Below are 18,323 nucleotides of genomic sequence, written 5' to 3' on the forward strand. Positions count from 1 at the left end.
CAAATTTCCAATGACTCTTTAAGGCCGAGAGGCAATCCCGAACTAAGTAGGGGTCAAGGACAACAGGGAAACATGGAGGGAAGAGATGGGAATAACTCAACAATAGACAGTGGAGTGGATGACAAAGTATAATATAAATTGAAGGTGAGCCAGGCAGTGGTGGCACATGCCTTTAATCCCAGCACTTGGGAGGCAGAGCCAGGTGGATCTCTGTGAGTTTGAGACCAGCCTGGTCTACAGAGTGAGATCCAGGACAGGCACCAAAACTACAGAGAGAAACCCTGTCTCAAAAAAAAACCAAATAAATAAGTAAATAAATAAACAAACAAATAAATTGAAAGTGATAAGTGCTGTGGGATGTTCTCTATGCTGTGAATGTATTGCTATGATTGATTGATAAATAAAATGCTGATTGACCAGGAGCCAGGCAGGAAGTATAGGTGGGACTAGCAGAAGGGAGAATTGGGGGAACAGGAAGGTGGAGACAGGGAGAGACATGGCCAGCCACAGTGAGGAAAAGCATGATGAAAGATACAAGTAAGCCACGCCCCATGTGGCAACTTATAGATTAATAGAAATTGGTTAATTTAAGATATAAGAACAGCTAGCAAGAAGCCTGAGCCATTAGGCCATACAGTTTGTAAATAATATAAGTCTCTGTGTGTTTACTTAAGTCTAAGGGCTGTGGGAGCCGGGCAGAAACAGGATAACTTCAGCTACAGATAAGCTTAGTGACTTAAACAGGCAGGTCTGACGTGCTGACGAATTGGTTCTTAAACCTGGTAACATAGCAAAGGCAGTGTGGCAGCCACACAGAAACATCTAACAGACAGATGGAAGTGGGTGAAAGTTGCAGTGTTATGTCATAGAATCCCAGATTGGAAAGTTCCTACATGCTTCCCAGTCCACTCCTAAATACCGTGAAGTATCAAATCAAAGGAAATCCTTTAGTGATGGGGCAATTTGAGTGGGTTTCATAGGACAGAGGGACAGCAGGGAATGGGAAGGAGCCATGTTTCTAACATACAGAGGTTTTTTTTTTTTCCATGAAAATTGAGGCTTATCTAAAGGCTGATTTCTTCTGTGAGGCTGCCTTCCTGTTGCTGCTGAATAAATGACCACAATCTCGCTACTTCAATACAGGCAGACCACCTTGTGGTTCTGGAGGTCAGACGACCAGCATCATCCTCACTACGCTAATATCATGTTAACGGTTGCAACAGCAAAAGGCTCAGCTTTTAAAAGGGCCTGCAGCCCAGCCTGACGTGAGTTCAGTCTCCAGAACTCCCAGAACTCATGTGACAGACAGAGAAAACTGGCTCCAGAGAGTTTTCCTCTGATCTCTACATGTGCCCTGTGGCATGATGCGTACAAACACACACACACACACACACACACACACACACACACACACACACACACACAGAGAGAGAGAGAGAGAGAGAGAGAGAGAGAGAGAGAGAGATGTACACAAACACTAAAAATAAATATGATTAAAACTTGAAGTCACGTGGTGGCAGGCTCCAAGGAAAGGCCCATTTCTGTATCTGCTTGAGCTTCCAGAAGCTCATCTCTACCTTTTCTGGCAAGCCCTTCCTTCATTTTTGAAGCACATCGCTCCAACCTGTGCTTCTATCTTCAAATGTTGCCTAGTGTCGACCCTGTTGCCTCCCTCTTACTAGGATATGTATTTCTCAGATTTGCTTTGCTTTGACAAAATGCCTGAGAGCAAGCTCCTTCAGGGAGGAAATAGTTAGCTGGGCTCCATATTTCAGGCATTAACATGATTACTTGCCTCAGTTGTTTGGGGACCTGTGCCAAGGCAAAAAAAATCATGAAGGTAAGTAAATGTAGGAAGGATGAAGATGATCACCTCATGATGACCAGGAGATAAGAGAAGGGAAAAAGTGAGCAGCTCAATATACTTAGAAGAACATGCCCTGGTGACCCACCCCCTCTAAGCCCACGTTGTAGGTGGAACTTTCTGTCCCACCAGCAGCTCCCAAATAAACACACTGAGGCTTACATTAACTATAAATGACCAGCCAATAGCTCAGGCTTGTTACTAACTAGCTCTTACAACTTTAACCCATTTTTATTATCTGTGTGCTGCTCTGAGGCTCTTGATTTTTACCTCTATCCCATTTTGTGTGTCTGACTTGTTCTGCATCTGGCTGGCGACTCCCTAGACTCTGTCCTTCTTCATCCCAGCATCCTTAGTTTGGTTGTCCCACCTATACTTCCTGTCTGGCTACTGGCCAGTCAGCTCTTTATTAACCAATGAGAGTAATACATATTTACAGTGTATAAAAGGATTATTCCACAGCATTTCTCCCTTTGTCTAATTAAAAAGGAAGGATTTTCACTTTAACATAGTAAAATCATATATAACAAAAACAATTATTAAGTAAGAATTATAGTTATAATATCTAGTCCATTTGTATTTGGCAAATTTAGAGAAAATATTATTTATCTTTGTGAGTCTAAATTTTTATATCTAATTTACCTGTTCTCATAACTAAGGAAAACTTTAGCTATGACTACCTAATCTTCACTGGCTGTCTGGAGAGTCACCCTATGTTCTTCTGTGACATTGGGGCATCCATCTTCAGCCTGCAGGCCTAGAATATCTGATAGACTTTTCTGTGAAGCAGAAATTTTGAAGCACTGTCCAATCTTGTCTTTGCAAAGTTTGGCAGTCGCCTACTTTTATGTGCTACTGGTCCAGTTTGGACATTATACTATCAGCAATTGAGGCAAGGGCAGTTTCTTTGTCTAAATGGCTAGCTTTTGCCATAAAGAAAACAAACTCCATATGGAGTTACTTTGATAACCATTATCTTCTCTGAAGTAAATTAGTACTGCCAGGAGTATATGTGTCTCATTGTCAAGAAAAGTCTTATGTTATTAAAACATTTTAATTATCATATTCTATAGGTCTTTGATGTACTTAAAGACCATCTATTTATCAAAATATATCTGTATAACCTTGAAAACATGTATAACATGACTACAAGTTTGATTATTATAGATGACTAACTACTACCCTGTATTAATTATGCATTACATTTTTAAATGAGCTGTATAGGTATGAGTTGTATAGGTACAATACCTTAAACAAAAATAGAAACATACATACAGTATAACAAAATTAACTTTAAATTTCTATTAATAGACTAAAATCCATACCAATGTAAAATATTTAAGACTAGTGGTTATATTTTTAGTTTAAAAGTAGATTCAATAATCTACCCTTTTATCCTATCATTTATACATCCCCACTTTATGTTATCAGAACAAAATCCTTGAATCTTTTCTCCTTTGTTCAGCTTTTTTCCTGACCATTACCAATAACAACTTATAACCAACCCCCCCTTAAATGATAATAAACATCCATAACATAATAAACATCCTATCTTTTGGGAACGTGGGTGCTGTTTTCTCTAGACTGCTTCCTGTTGTCTAAGGGTGCTTGAATCTTCAGAGAAACCTTGAGAATATCCTGATAATTGTTAGGTATTGGTTGGAGTATTATGTGAAGCTGGATCATCTTAGTCAGCAGCCTTGAAGCTGTTTTGGATGCTGGATCACTTGGACCATTCATTTTCATTGGTGTCTGGTCCCTTTGCTCTGAAAATACATAAACTTTTAAAGATAACATACATATCTACAGTAATACAAGTATAGACTGTTCATTGCACGTAAGTCAGCCAAAGATGATTTTTTTTGTTATGTGTTTGAACAGGTAAAATATATACCATGTGTTTTCTAGCTCTTCTAGATTTATTTCTTTATGTCTGTAGTCAGGATTTCAGGGGGTCTTCTTCAATCAATCTGATCATCTATAACTCAGAATGAATCCACAGCTTCTCATTTCCTGTGGAAATAAAAGCATAACCTCTTCCCCAAAGCAACACACCTTTTGACTTAAATTTTGAAGTCAAGATATTTTAAAAATAAATAGTTTGGTTTAATCTACCAGTTTTTATAACCCAGTGTCTCTTAGCAGCCAAACAATTTAAAGACAACACAATAACATATAGGATCCAGACTCTGTGTCTTTCTCATCTTTAAATGGCTTTTTCCTTTTATATTACTTTACTCCCCTTTTAAGGACTTTATTATTTTAAAACTATATATTGCAGTGTGTTTAAAATTATACATAGGCTTGGGAGAGAAAAGAGAAGGTATAGACAGTCATAAAAAACTGTTTAGAGGTTTTTTCTGTCTGAATCTGTCTTTACTGTGTTTCTGTAATCTTTTTCTGATCATATGAGATGAATCATAAACTGCTATGTCAGCTGCCACCAGTGTGGCTTAAGCTTAGTGCATGGAGGTAGCGCATAGTGGATGGCTCTTTCCACAGGTGGATGCTGAGAGACACTTTTCTGTGGCTGGTGAGAGACTGTGGGAATGTGAGAGACTGTGGGAACCCATTACTAGGCTTATCTCATGGCATGTCGGTGGCTGAGTCTGACAGGAGGCACAGCTCTGTACTGCAGCCAGCATGAGAGACACGAGACTAGAAAGCTGCCTTTGGGTCTGTTTCTTTGCATTTAAGACCTTTTAAAAAGATTTCTCAGGTCTTAAGTGGAAATTCTGGCTCCACGTTGGAATACCATTAGTAGGCAAAGTTTCTGTCCCATGAGCAGCTCCCAAATAAACACATCTAGGTTTATATTAATTATAAACGCTTGGCTGATAGCTCAGGCTTGTTACTAACTAGCTCTTACTACTTAACCCATTTCTATTAATCTATGTGCTACCCCAAGGCTCATGGCTTTTACCTCTATCCTATTTTGCATCTGGCTGGCAACTCTTTAGGCTCCGCCCTTCTTCATTCCAGTATCCTTAGTTTGGTTGTCCCACCTATACTTCCTGCCTGGCTACCTGCCAGTCAGCTATTTATTAACCAATTAGAGTAATACATATTTACAGTGTACAGCACCATGTTCTAAAGATTTTATCACCTCCCATAGCACCATCACCCAGAAATCAAGCCTTCAACATTGAGCTTTTGGTGGACCTTGATTTAAAAAAGATAGAAAAGGACCTTTTGTTATTACTTATCCCAAGAAAGCAAGGCAATTTACCTCAAGATCTTTTAATTAAATATGTCTACAAAATCCATCCTTCCAAATACTATAGCACAGTCACCAGTTCTAGAGGGTAGGATAAAGGCATTTTTGGTGGGGGAACATTATTCAGTCTATCACACTAAATTTACAATACTTGTGACCATAAGTTCTTGTCAAGATTTAATGAATATAGCTTGATAACAAATAAGTGAGCAAGCAAATTGAGAGTGTTCAGTGATTTAATACAGATTTGTTTTGGGGTCCATTATGTGTTTGTCATTTCAGAGCATGTCCAGGAAACCATGTTTACTCTACATACATGGCCTTGCTTGATCTCAAATCAATTCACTGTCATGTTAAAATGACATCCATATTATTGATAACCATAGTATGAAAACAAGATAAGCCTATTATTTGAAGAATTGACGAATAAAGGTAAGTGCAGCAAGAGAGAAACCAATTAACAGCTCTGTGTAATTGGTCTCTCTGTGTTCCTCAAAATGCCTATTCTCAACATACATATTCCTAGTCTGAGGTAAAGAACTGTAGCTCTTTGGTGGGGAAGAACTGTGGCTCTTTGGTGGGGAAGAACTGTGGCTCTTTGGTGGGGAAGAACTGTGACTCTTTGGTGGGAAAGAACTGTGGCTCTTTGGTGGGGAAGAACTGTGGCTCTTTGGTGGGGAAGAACTGTGACTCTTTGGTGGGGAAGAACTGTGGATCTTTGGTGGGGAAGAACTGTGACTCTTTGGTGGGGAAGAACTGTGGCTCTTTGGTGGGGAAGAACTGTGGATCTTTGGTGGGGTAGAATTGTGGCTCTTTGGTGGGGAAGAACTGTAGCTCTTTGGTGGGGAAGAACTGAGGCTCATTTTTAGGCAAGAACTGTAGCTCATTGGTGGGGAAGAACTGTGGGTCTTTGGTGGGGAAGAACTGTGGATCTTTGATGGGGAAGAACTAAGGTTCATTGGTGGGGAAGAACTGAGGCTCATTTTTAGGCAAGAACTGTAGCTCATTGGTGGGGAAGAACTGTAGCTCATTGGTGGGGAAGAACTGTGGGTCTTTGGTGGGGGAGAGCTGTGGCTGTTTGGTTGGGAAGACGGGTATTTGGGCAGATTTGCTTCATATGCAAAGGAACACCCTCCATGGTAGCCCAGAGTGCATGCCTCACAATTGGCTGTGTCATGGGGTCTATCCAAAGGCACCTTAAGAGGTTTCTCATTTGAAGTTGATGGTTTCTTCTTGGAGCCATGCCCATAGTATTTCTGCAGAATATAATTAATTAGGTTCTCCATAATCCTTCCGATGCTCTCTGTGAAGAACTCAGGATTCTCAAATTGAGACTTAGAACACTTCTGGCACCTCTGACCAAAGATCCTCATGAGTACCCGGCCCTGAGATTTCCCTGGCTCCCGGTACATGTGGCACAGGATCTTCACTTGAGCAGAAATCCACCATCTGTTACATATGGAACACTGGAACCTGCAGGCAGAACAAAGAAGTCCACTGTGTCGTTAGCTGACCATTGACCTGAGAGGAAATGGTCAGCTAAGGGATTCTAGGAATCCCCTTCCTATGGTGTTGAGTGACCTGGTCACAAATAAGCAAGAACAAAAATCATTGTGTTTTCGATGCTTTCCTGTTACTACTGACTCTTCCTATTTGATCATAAAAGCCTCTCTGGAAGTCTTAAAAGGAAGAGAATTTGCAGGGTGGTGATGGTGTCCATCTTTAATCCCAGCACTTGGGAGGCAGAGGCAGGCAGATCTCTGTAAATTTGAGACCATCCTGATCTACAAAATGAGTTCCAAGACTGTCAGAGCTGTTACACAAAGAAATCTTGTCTCAAAAAACAAACAAACAAATAAATAATAAAAAGGAAGAGAATTGTTACTACGTGCATGGACCTTTCTTCATCATTATGACAACACAAAACCCCTATAAAGCACCTACTTTGAGACAGTCAACACTGACGCCTTTCAGTGTTACCTCCCTTTATCTGTAGGTCATCCCTCACAGGTATTAGTGAGCGCCTTATCAGTAAGAAAAGTGAATAAGAAAATGTATATACGAATTGCTTGGGATATACAGGGCAAGTGGAAGAGAGTTGTTTCCTCAGCCTAGGCCACTGAAACCAACCTTATTTATCTACCTATGACAGAGCATCACCTCTAATGAGCAACATGACTAATCTTAGAAACAGATTAGAACACGTGGAAATGTCTATCTGAGGGATCATATGGGGTGGAACACAGTGTGCTTGAGGTAGGTCAAGGGTGGGCAGGCAGCAGGACCAGGGAAGTAGAGTTGAGGGCTCTAGGGGCCCTAGAAAAGGCCCCGGGGTTCTAGAGACAGAAGGTTTGTCTCCCCAGACCAGCCATTCTTAATCTCCTGACAAGGTAAGCACAGTTGGTTCTTACAGCCTGGAGCTGGCTTGGGACTACAGGGAGGGAAGCCAGTAAAGAAGGGTTCATTCCTCAGACACTCTCTGACCTGGGTTTTAGCCTTCTCTCTTTATCCACAGGTTTTCTGTAAAGTGATATGCAACATGGCTGCTTGATCGTAGTTGATTCTTAAGAACTAGTACTGAGCAGGGGTCAGACAAGGAGATTTGCTGCAGCCCGAAGGGGCTGCTCAGGATTAGCACAGGAGACTGTTTGGCTGGAACCTCCTGCTCACCCCTGCTTGATCCAGAAAGCCCCATTTGTCTCCCCAAAACCACACCCTCTCAGAGAATCTCCAACAAAGAAAAGGCACCAAAGAGCTCAGTTCCACATTCTTGGTGGCTATGGCTGCTCCTCCTCTGAAGTTGCCAGCAGCCCAAGTCCCTCAGCTTTTGACCACACCTGAGCACAAACCCAGCTTGTAGCAGACGCATCATCACCCCTCGCCTACAAGCTATATAAGCTCCTTGCTTCATTTTGGGGGGCATGACTTCTCTGGCCTGATCTCTGGGACTGGAAGACTCACCCAGGAGTTGCTTTGCTCAAATATACCCCTTCTTTTATTTATTTATTTATTTATTTACTTACTTACTTACTTATTTATTTAATTTGGCTTCATCTGGCTTACTGTGTCAGCAGAGAAATCTATTATCGAGATACAGAAAACCGATTATCTTGGTGCCAAAAAGCTGGGAGGAGCTGAGCCTCCCTGCAGGGTGGACTGGGTCCCCTGGCCACATGGTGGGGATATTCCTCTCCCTTTATCTTTCTCTCTGCTAGATGTGGTCAGCTTTCACCCCTCACCTTGGGGTAAGTCCACCCATTTCCAGCCACTGCCTACGGAAGCACTGGGTACCTCTTCCAGGTCAAGACCTCTTCTGGGTCAAGCACCTCTAGGGTCCCCTGCCAAGGTGTGACTGCACCAGCACAAGTCCAGTCCATTTTTGGAGCAAAGAATGTCTTTGTTCTGGGGGACTTTTGCTTTAGGAGACACCCTTCCCAAAGGCTACCCTCACCCCTACCACTTGACCCCAGGCTATCTCAGGAGACGCCTTGCCCTAGTCTTTGGTCTCTGGCACAGGCTTGGAAATGGGCAACATTGAGTCTAAGCCCAATCCTCAGTCACCCCTGGGGTGCCTGCTGCTGCATTTACCCAAACTGGGGCTGTCTCACACCATCTGCCCCAAACAAATGGTTTGAGCTCCCTCTTCCAGGGTTTTTGTGCTCAGCACTCACGCCTCTCTCTGTAGCCAGTGCTCAGTGGCCCAGGTTTTGTTGGCTGAGGTTGTGGTGGCTCCAGGGTCCTTTTCACCCAGGGTCTGACCCTGACCCTGAACCCTGACTTGGCTGCCTGAGTCACTGGCACCCCCATCTCTCTTCTTCCTCTTGTCTCTTCCCTGATCTGTCTGTCTGTCTGTCTGTCTACCTGCCTCTCTCATATCTCCACTCCGAGATGGCCTTTCGCTCTTTAACTCTTTCCATTCCCCAATAAACTTTGCACTAACTCTGTTGTTAGTTCCTGCTGTGTTCTCTTAGTGGCATACCTTGGTAGGACCCCTGAAAGGTACCCACTTTGCCTTTTTTACTCACTAGGCTCTCCTGGTGTTTGGTCTGGCTGTGCTGGGATCCTATCCACCCGCTCCACCCGCTCCACCCGCTCCACCCACAACCAATCCTACCTCCCTATTTGTTTCTGTCTGCTCTTCCACCCTACCATACTGGGTTCCTAACCACCTGCTCTACCTGCTTTGAGCAGGAGCCGCAGTCCTGGATACCCTCTTCAGTTCTCAGTAATCACCAAATATTAGAAAGAAATTTTAAAAGGCTGAGGATGGTCCTCAAATCCCCATACAGGAATTGGTGAAAATGGCATGTAAGGTTTTTAATGCCTGAGAGGAGGCAGCTGAATCTTCCTGACAGGCTCAGTTGCAACAGAAGGCTACAGCTCCAAGCTCATGCCTCAGCAGCTGCTCTGAGCCCATCGGCACCCCTGCAAACGAAACAGGGAAAGCCCACAAGGCTCTATCTTGCCTGAGCCCAGCCAAAGTCCACTCCACCAGGGGCCTGCTTCAAATTCGACCAGGAAGGTCATTGGTCCCAATGCTGCCCCAACCCTCAGCTGCCAACAAGGCCATGCCCTGTCTGCTAGCAGCCTGCCCAGTGGAAGCTGGAATGCCGCCATGTGGGTTTGTCCTCCATGCCACACCATGGAGGTCCAGCCCTGCCAGCACAGGCATCTGAGACTCTTCCAGCCTTTGAGCTCCGCAGCCTGGCAGAGAACTGATGGTATCCAGACTTGGAGACTCCCATCACCCTCGCCAGGCCTAGGGTAATGCTCCAGGTAGTGGGTAAGTCCATCACCTTCCTGGTGGACATGGGGCCTACCTTTCTTGACCTCTCACTTGGGTCCCACAGTTCCCTCAACCAATTTCTGTCCTGGGGGTGTATGAGACCCCCTCCTTTCCTCCTAAGACCTTGCCACTTCCCTGCATTATTATTAGTTCACATGCTGACAACTATCTTCCTGCCCCCATACTAACAGACTCAACTGCTCCCGAGCCCACCCCACTTTCCCCAGGGGATGGGGAATTCCCCAAACAGTTATTTCCTAAGTCTCTAGAGCCCTGGAGGACATGACTCTACACTGTAATCCTCACCACCCCTTCAGCTGCCAAGTTCCTGGGACATCAGTGCTGTTACCACCTCTCCAGGCTCAAGTAGTTACCTACCCAGGATGAATGGTCTGTCCTGCAACTAGGACCCTGCACCCTCTGGTTTTCTAGAATGTTCCATTGAGGGGCCATGAGGGTCAAGCCTATCTGCTCTTATGTATTTCTCATTCACCTTTATCCCTTTTGTCTCCTGAGCTATATATATTTTCCCTTAAAATGTTCATGCCTTTTATCCCAAAGCCATAGTCTTTGCTATGACACCAAGGTGTAAATCTGTTCCAGCTGTTTTACAGGCACCTGCAGTTCCTGGGGAAAGAGTTCTGCTACTGTATCATGGAATCTGGCCTGGTAGAAACTAATATCGAATCACTCCACATGTTTGTCTGAAGAACTTTGTCAATACAACCAGGGCACATCTCCATTCCATTCTTTCTGGCAGTCTTCACTCTTCCCATGGTTAGCCCTGTTCATAGGGCCAGTGGTAATAATCTATTTTTTTTCTCTCCTAGCAACTTGCCTTCTTTGCTTCTTCCTGGAATGGATTCCTGAGGTCTCCAGGGTGGTAGTTAACTGAATGCTTCTTCACCCATGCTTCCCACTAAACATAAGCTCACTGACTCCTGACTCCCCCTCTCCACATTGTCCCATGCCAACAGGAAGTATCCAGATTTGAACTGGCACCCATATACCCAAAAAGGTCAGGATGTTCAGCTGGGACCCTCCAGCTCACTTCTGCTTGATCCAGAAAGCCCCATTCATCTCTCTCCAAACCCCAGCCTTTCAGAAAATCTCAAAGAAAAGGCACCAAAAAGCCCAGTTCTACATTCTGGATGACTGCAGTAGATCCTCCCCTGAAGTGGCCAACAGCTGAAGTCCCCACCTAAAGTGCTCAGCTTTTGACCATACATACTTGTGCACAAACCCAGTTGTAGTGGACACATCATCACCACTTGCCTACAGGCTATATAAGCTACCTGCTTCAGTATGGGCATGTGACTTCTTCAGAATGATCTCTGGGGCTAGAGAACTCACTGGGGGAGGGTTGCTTTGCTCAAAATAACCCTGTTCTTTTACCTTTTCAGTTCAGCTTGATCTGGCTTCCTGCATCGGCAGAGAAACCTATTATTGCACTACAGAAAACCTATTAGAGACTCCGTTAAGATTTGATCCCTCCCCTCCATTTTTCACTTCCAGGTCACATCAGGAAATACCATGCTAGGAGTGGAGAAGTCCTTCCCTAGAAGTTTTTGCCCTGAGTAAAAAAATTTGTATCTCCTGAGAAGGTCAACTCTCACAGATCCCACAACTAAATCTATGTGTTAGAATAGCAACAAAGGTCCATTAAGGGCAAACCCCTTTTTGTCAAGAGAAGAGAATCTCTGACCTGGGTGGATAACATTCTGGCTGGACAGCCAAGCACCTGGCCAATTGACCGACCATCCCTAAGAAGACAGGTTCACCTTAAGCCATGCTACAGGGATAAATGGGATGGATGTCCTTTTAATGATATTGACCATTTCTTCCCAGAATTCCTGCTCCTTATGGCTGTAGCTCACAAAACCCTACTCAGCAGCTCTCATTGCCTGGCTGTATAAGTCTGTCCACTTCCCAAATTACTCAGGAAAACATAGCTTTTCCTTCCCACCTCTGCTCTAGGCATGCTTTCCGTGACGCTGGCCTTATTTACTTGTTCTCTGTATGTCCCATCCCTGCCGTGTGGCTGTCTACCACCACACAGTGCCACGGCAACTTAACTCATAGGGTAGAGCCTTCTGCCCCTTCTCCGTTCTCCTCCTCCAGGCAGCCACCGAGATTTACAGCTTGCCTACCCAGTGGTTTTACTTTGAAACTCTAGTAAAATTGTCTTCAAACTTTCATTTGAGTGTCCTGTCCGTTCTAAAATTCTCTTACTGAAGAAATTAAGAACCCAAAGAATGAACCCTACCTCTCCTGGTGTCATTAAGCAAATATAGTAGGGCACCCCAACATTTCTGGTGACATGTTCATGCAGATTTTGTCTCATCTTTTCTATAAACTATAACACTGCTACATGGAAGGCAGAGACAGGTTAAAAACAGCCATGTCCAAATTGTAGATAAATCCATTTTCCCATTGTATGGATTTTATTATGCTTTCTCTTGATAAGAGGGGTGAGCAGCTGGCTCCAGAACCAGGCCTTTTCTGGCTGGGGATCCAGTAGAAGAGAGAAGGAAGGAAAATGCTGGGAGGAATTTGGAGGCATTCTTCAAGGACTCCAGAAATATTTTTACAAGGAGACCCGGCAGGACACAAAATCTTTCTATATTAAACAGGGTAGAGACTTGGAGTCCAGGGGATCCTAACCAGCTCCATGGCCGTAAAAGACTGGGGAACCTAGCTAGCCACACTTGTTCTTGCTTTTATGATAGCAAGCTGCCAGTCACTATTTTGAACTCAGTGGGGTCTTCAGGAGGACCAGCTGCCAAACCCCCGCTCACCTGCCAAGTCCTGTCTGCTGGTACTGCCGCCATCCCATGGCCATGACGTCGGGTAAAATGTTCTTATCCAACTGGAAGGTCCACTTGGCCCTGGGTTTCTCCTCCTGCATCAGTTCTTGAAACATCTTCTCCCAGGTACTGGGCGGTGAGAAGGACATTTTCAGAGGCAGAAGCTGAGGACCAGGCTTAGTAAGCAGATGGCCGTCTTGCTCAATTCTGGAAGAAAGAGAAGATTCAGTTTCCCGATTCTCTTGGTTTTCATTAACTTTCGGTTTCCATTTCCTTTCTTTAGCTTTCGGTTTCCTAGGTGGCTGGAGCAGTTCCTTGTTGAAAAGGCAGAAGGCAGCAGAGTCCCGCCGCTGTCTTAACAGGCCATGCTGAAATGCCCGAGTAACCAGCTCTGGTGTGCCTTCCTTTCGTTCTTTCTCTTTTCCTTATAATTTTTATTGTAAACAAACCACAAGTGTGGGGATTGAAATAAGGAGTGCCTAGTGACCGAGACACGGCGCTTATTCCCATGGATGCTAGTGGGTGGCCTGGCAGAGATCTGAGCAGAGCTGGAGGCAGTTGTGTCCCCAGTCACCTGATGACCCTGATAAATCCGCACTGCGAGCCCCTAGCAGGGGAATTTTCCTGGTGTAAAAAAACATTGAGTATGAGTCTTTTCTCTCAGACACTATAAAACTTGTGTTTGCAACAAAGAATTCAAAGCTTTTTGCCTCCTCCACTTTGTATGCAAATATTTTAACACCCTCCACCCAGGAAAGTGTTTATGCAAAGGCCCTGCTACATTTGGGAGCATAGGTAAATTAAGCGGCTGACCCCATTCTGTTTTCCTTTCTTCCCTTCACCCAGGTGTTTTTGACACCGGCTCATCTTTAAACTGTGATGTGAGACCCCAGCCAATGGGGGAAGACACGGTCTCCACCCGAGTTAGATGCAAAACCAACTTGCTTCCTGCCCGGGTGTGTTTAGTCCCTGAGAATACCCTCTTGACCAGGAGTAACTAACGGTTGCCTTGTCCAGACACTAAAATGTGAGCCCCGTTCTCTTTTCTTGTCACCCCCAACTTCTAACACTGGCATTTTGCAAGACAGCATGCCCAGGGCTGGCAAACCTTGCCCAAAGTTACCGACAAGTAAACAGAGGTAAGATTTGAACCTGGGTCTCTGTGACTTCAAGATCTGCAGTGTCCATACCTACCTCACTGCCTGGAGAGAAGCCGAGGAGGCTTGCTGTGGGCTGGCACAGGGTACGAGAGCCAGGGGACAGTAGTAAACCTCCAATTTGGCAGTCTGAGCTAGGGATTCCCTAGTGCCTCGGGGAACAGACGAGAAGACCAAGCTGAACTGAGAGACATTTCAGTGAGGTGTCACAGCAGCCTGTGTTGTCCCAGGTGTTCTGCCGATTGGACAAGTTAAGGGCTGGTATGAGGAGGTGTTTGTGAGAGAAATACTAAGTGAGTAAGCCACACCAGTGTTTATAGACTCACAAAACCAGGAAAGAAACCGGCCCCTAGTCCTCTGGACTGCAGCAACCAGCTTCAAATGTGTGCATTGGGCTCCTCTACCCGATCTCAGTACCTTCCATTTTTCAGGATCCTGCTTGTCTTTGGCTTTGTGAGTGTCTGAAAACTGCCCTTGCTTACAAGCCTGGTAAGGACCATTTTTGGAAGGTAGCCATCTGCCTTTGCAGATTGCAAAGGTAGAAACAACCAGAGTGTGGAGTTCTTTCTCTGACATTTAGAAACAGAGCTCTTAATGCTTTGGAAGCCTTGGGATTGTATATCAACTTCTACTTTCATGTGTAAATTATCCAGCAGGGAACATAGGCACCCAAGTGGGGGATGTCTCTCACAGATGCAATAGAGTGAGTTGCTGTTTTGGGGAGGGGAAGGTCAGGGATTGAACTAGATATTTTAAAGGCATGCTTAATCCAGTCTGAAATTCTAGACAGGAAATTTGGTCCCTCTGAAGTCTAGTCAAATGGAAAAAATATGAGAAGCAGGACACTCTATCCTTAGGACCCTATTACTTTGTCCATCTTGGAAACAGAATCCACCTATTGTCTAGAGCCTACTAAGCTTTAATGTGACTTTATTACGAGTCAGAATTGTATATTTTATTATGTAACTCTCTCCTTTATAACATAGGAAAGCACCTATACCTAGACAAAGAACATAGGAAATTCTGGGAACTTGGAATTGGATACATTCTGTCCAGAATACTAGAGCTAGACAACCCTTAAGAATTGGTTTATTCTATTTTGCCCTCCTTTTTGTTTTAAGATTTAAGTTTTTAATAATGCTTTTATGAATTCATTGAGAATTTTCATACAATGTACTTTAATTACATTCTTCCCCCTTCATAACTCCTCTCACGTCTCCCACCTCCCTAATGTTAGAAATAAATTCAGGATGTCAAAGAAAGAAAGACCACCTCTCCAACAGAGGTATCTGGAGTAGCAGACTTCGCTCTTGATCAAGAGGGCATGCCCCAAAGAGTGAACACACAGACAGGAAGCACACTTGGCTTTTATTCTAACTCAAGTAGAGATTGAGTCTTTTCTCTACTGGCTGGGGTCCAACCTCACAGTCTTATCTGATTGGCTACTCTGAAAAGAATTGCACACAGGAAATAAAGGAGGAAGGGGTCATTGTTCTAAGGGGGAAAAAAAAGAGTTGCTCCTCCAGGCCATCAAATTCCTGGAATGCAACAGGGGCCTTCATGTACACAGATCTTACCAGATGTTTATAGGGCCTACTGTTTGGGTCTATACTTGCTAGTGTTTGTAGACATGTTCTTGAGATTGGTAGAAACTTAGCCTAATTGAATAGAGACTCCTGCAATGGTAACTTAGAACTTCTTCAGGAAATAATTCTTAGGTTTGGACTGCCCCAGGCTTTGGGGCCCAATAATGGTCTTGCCTTTATGGCCAGCGTGTCTCAAAATCTGACAAAGGTATTAAATATTAATTAGGAATTCCATTGAGTTTATAGGCAACAGAGATTAAGTCAGATAGAGAGCAGGTATAGAGCTCTTAAGAAAACTCTGACCAAATTGGTTGCAGAAACAGGCAAAAATTGGGCCAAGCTCCTCCTCTTTGTCCTGCTCAGGCTCCAATGTGCTTCTTACTGGGAGGAGCTTATACCCTTTGAAATTATGTTTGGGAGACACCTCCCATCCTCCCCAAACCTTGAGATATTCACCCAGCAGAAACTCCAAATCATTCCCTTCTCAAGTCATTGCTGGCTTTGCAGGAAGCTCCCTAGACCATTGACCAGACTGTGCCAGGAATCCTGCCATCGCCTACCTCCAAACCCTCCCACCAGTACCAGCCATGAGATTTGATTTGGATAAAGAGGATCCCTGCCTGTACCCTGGAACCTGTCTGGAAGGGACCCCACCCACTTATTCTCACCACCCCGACGGCTGTGAAATGGTTGTTGTCGTCCCCTGGATTCATCATCCCCAATTTGAAAAAAAAAAAAAGCCACTGAAGACAATGAGAGATGGACCGTCAAACTTGGACACATTAAAGATAAGACTGACCAGAGTTCACTAACCTGGGCTACACAAATCCTCATCCACCACAAATCTGGACATGGGCACTCAGAAAAGCTGGGTATGGGAAACTTTCAGGTGGAACTCTGCTCTCTTATGTCCCTTTCCAGGGGGAAATGGTGAGGCTCTGGGGAAGGGATAGGGGTTACCAAATCACATTGTGGAGAAGACTGGCTAGAAAAAGACCTCCAGGGACTACAATTTTATGTATGCCCTGATGAGGGTGAATCATCCTGCCAAGGACAAGGTATCTACATCATGTCCTCAAATTACAGTCTTGCTTCCTCACCTTATAAGGTTTGCTCAAATGCCCAAGGAATCAACACGAGCCTAGAGAATTACAGATTCTTTCATGGCCCTGAATCTACCTTGTTTGCTTGTACTAACGATTTGACTAAATGTGCCTCCTCTGACTCACTGGAGAGTCATAGCCCCATTCTGTGTATACCGGTCTATGTTATCCCCCAGATATATGCCAGTAATGGAGAAGAGGGAAGAGCTCATGCTGGCCTTGACTCAATGTTCATGAGGGTCAAAGAGGTCCCAGTTCTGGTCCCAATCCTAGTAGGGGCAGGAATAGCTGGTGCAAGTGTCATAGGCACCTCAGCCTTGATTGTTGGGAATCAACACATTAGGGAACTCAGTTCTCAGACAGAGACATAGGCCATTTGGAGAAGTCCATTTCCAGGCTGGAGAGCCAAGTTGAATGGACTCCCTTACAGACACAGTCTTACAGAACTGGAGCTGGACCCCATTTTATGAAATGAGGACTTTGCATGGCCTTAGGAGAAACCCATTGTTTTTGTGCCAATCAGGGGTGATCAGGGAAGACCTTCCCATGGTCAGAGAAAACCTCAAAAAAGGGAAGGAAGGAGACAAAGATCAGATAGTTGGTATCCGAATCTGTTTACCTGGTCCCCATGACTGACCACATAACTGTCAACATTAGTTGCATAGTTGATTCTTTTTTTCCTGATCCAGCTTACAGTAGGACCCTGCATCCTCAACTGCATGGATAACTACATCAAATAGAGAATAAATTCAGTTAAGCTATGTGTCCTTAGGACCAACTATGCTCTTCCCCCAGAAGAGGATGAGTCAATGATTTGACTCATGCCCATAAAACCAGTGGGGAATGTGACAGGGCGATCAGTACCGGGGTTCCTCCCTCTCATATTCTTGCTGAGGCCGTTTCAGGTTTAACTAGAATTTGATCTCCTTGATGGGAAGCCCCATGGAAAGTTACCCAACTCTGTTCTAGGAACCCAAAGTCAAGATGTCCCAGCTAGCTTGTCTTAGTTTCTGTTAAACTGTCTGCTTGTGAAAACCTCCCCCTTCAGTTGCAGAGCAAGATGACAGGATGTAGAGTTTACCATTAAAAGCCCCCTTTCCTAAATGCTTGGGGCTACACTAAGGTGCTGAATATCTGAGTGTAGTCCCAGCTTGTTGGAATAAAGACTTTCAGTTTGCTATAGACTGTGTCTGAGTGGTCTTCTCTGGTGAGCTTCCCACAACAGTGGGGGAAACATTTGCATAAAAGTCTTACAATGTGGGGGGAGATAAAAAGGATTTGAATTGTTTATCCTAAACACAAGTTTTATAGTATTTGATGGGAAAGACTCATATTTGATATTTCTTATACCCACCCACCCAACTTCCCATAATTTCACATCCCCCCCAACCTCCATCAAGTCCAGTTTGTTTTGGCTAAATATTACTGAGCCTAGAGCTGTCTTGGAGTGAGTGGTATACACCAGGTGTCACACCATTGAGGACAACTCATTCTCATCCTTCATGCTTGGATTTTGTCTGGTTTAAGCTATCATTGTGATTATCCCTCCCCACCCCTCACTAAGACTGAGGAAAATGATTCACCCGGTGCATAAGATGTAATGTTGGGGACCTTCAGGCTTCTACCTGTTGTTAGAACCCTTGGGTCCAGGAACTCACTGTGCCTTCCCTGGGCCCCTCAGTCCACATGCTCCCTGTGAAATGACTTCAGATGTAACACCTGCTAGAGTGCCTCAATGGTAAAGCAGAATGCTCATGGAGTTACAGATGACCATGTTCAACCCTATTGATCAGCCCAGAAAGG

General features: G+C 44.4%; 1 protein-coding gene and 1 long non-coding RNA gene across 2 annotated transcripts; one reads left to right on the forward strand and one right to left on the reverse strand.

The window, feature by feature from the left end:
- Nucleotides 1–5,299: 5,299 nt before the first annotated feature.
- On the reverse strand, nt 5,300–12,961 carry Rtp4 (receptor transporter protein 4). Its single transcript, XM_028875192.2, has 2 exons — nt 12,666–12,961; nt 5,300–6,554 (listed from the first exon to the last, which is right to left on the reverse strand). Exons 1-2 carry the CDS (start codon nt 12,821–12,823, stop codon nt 5,489–5,491), a joined length of 1,224 nt encoding a protein of 407 aa, XP_028731025.1. The 5' UTR covers nt 12,824–12,961; the 3' UTR covers nt 5,300–5,488.
- Nucleotides 9,606–17,559, forward strand: LOC119088803. Its single transcript, XR_005092543.1, has 3 exons — nt 9,606–9,864; nt 12,958–13,701; nt 15,925–17,559. It is a non-coding gene; the product is annotated as an uncharacterized LOC119088803 (long non-coding RNA).
- Nucleotides 17,560–18,323: the final 764 nt, after the last annotated feature.

Source organism: Peromyscus leucopus, chromosome 12 (assembly GCF_004664715.2).
Source record: "Peromyscus leucopus breed LL Stock chromosome 12, UCI_PerLeu_2.1, whole genome shotgun sequence".
Taxonomy (NCBI): domain Eukaryota; kingdom Metazoa; phylum Chordata; class Mammalia; order Rodentia; family Cricetidae; genus Peromyscus; species Peromyscus leucopus.

What these genes read in the sequence shown, in the direction of transcription:
- Rtp4 (XM_028875192.2), bottom strand. Translation starts at nt 12,823, where the DNA reads ATGTCCTTCTCACCGCCCAGTACCTGGGAGAAGATGTTTCAAGAACTG. An exon ending in CAGCAGACAGGACTTGGCAG is followed by an intron (nt 6,555 to 12,665) that starts GTGAGCGGGGGT and finishes TTCTGCCTGCAG; the next exon opens with GTTCCAGTGTTCCATATGTA.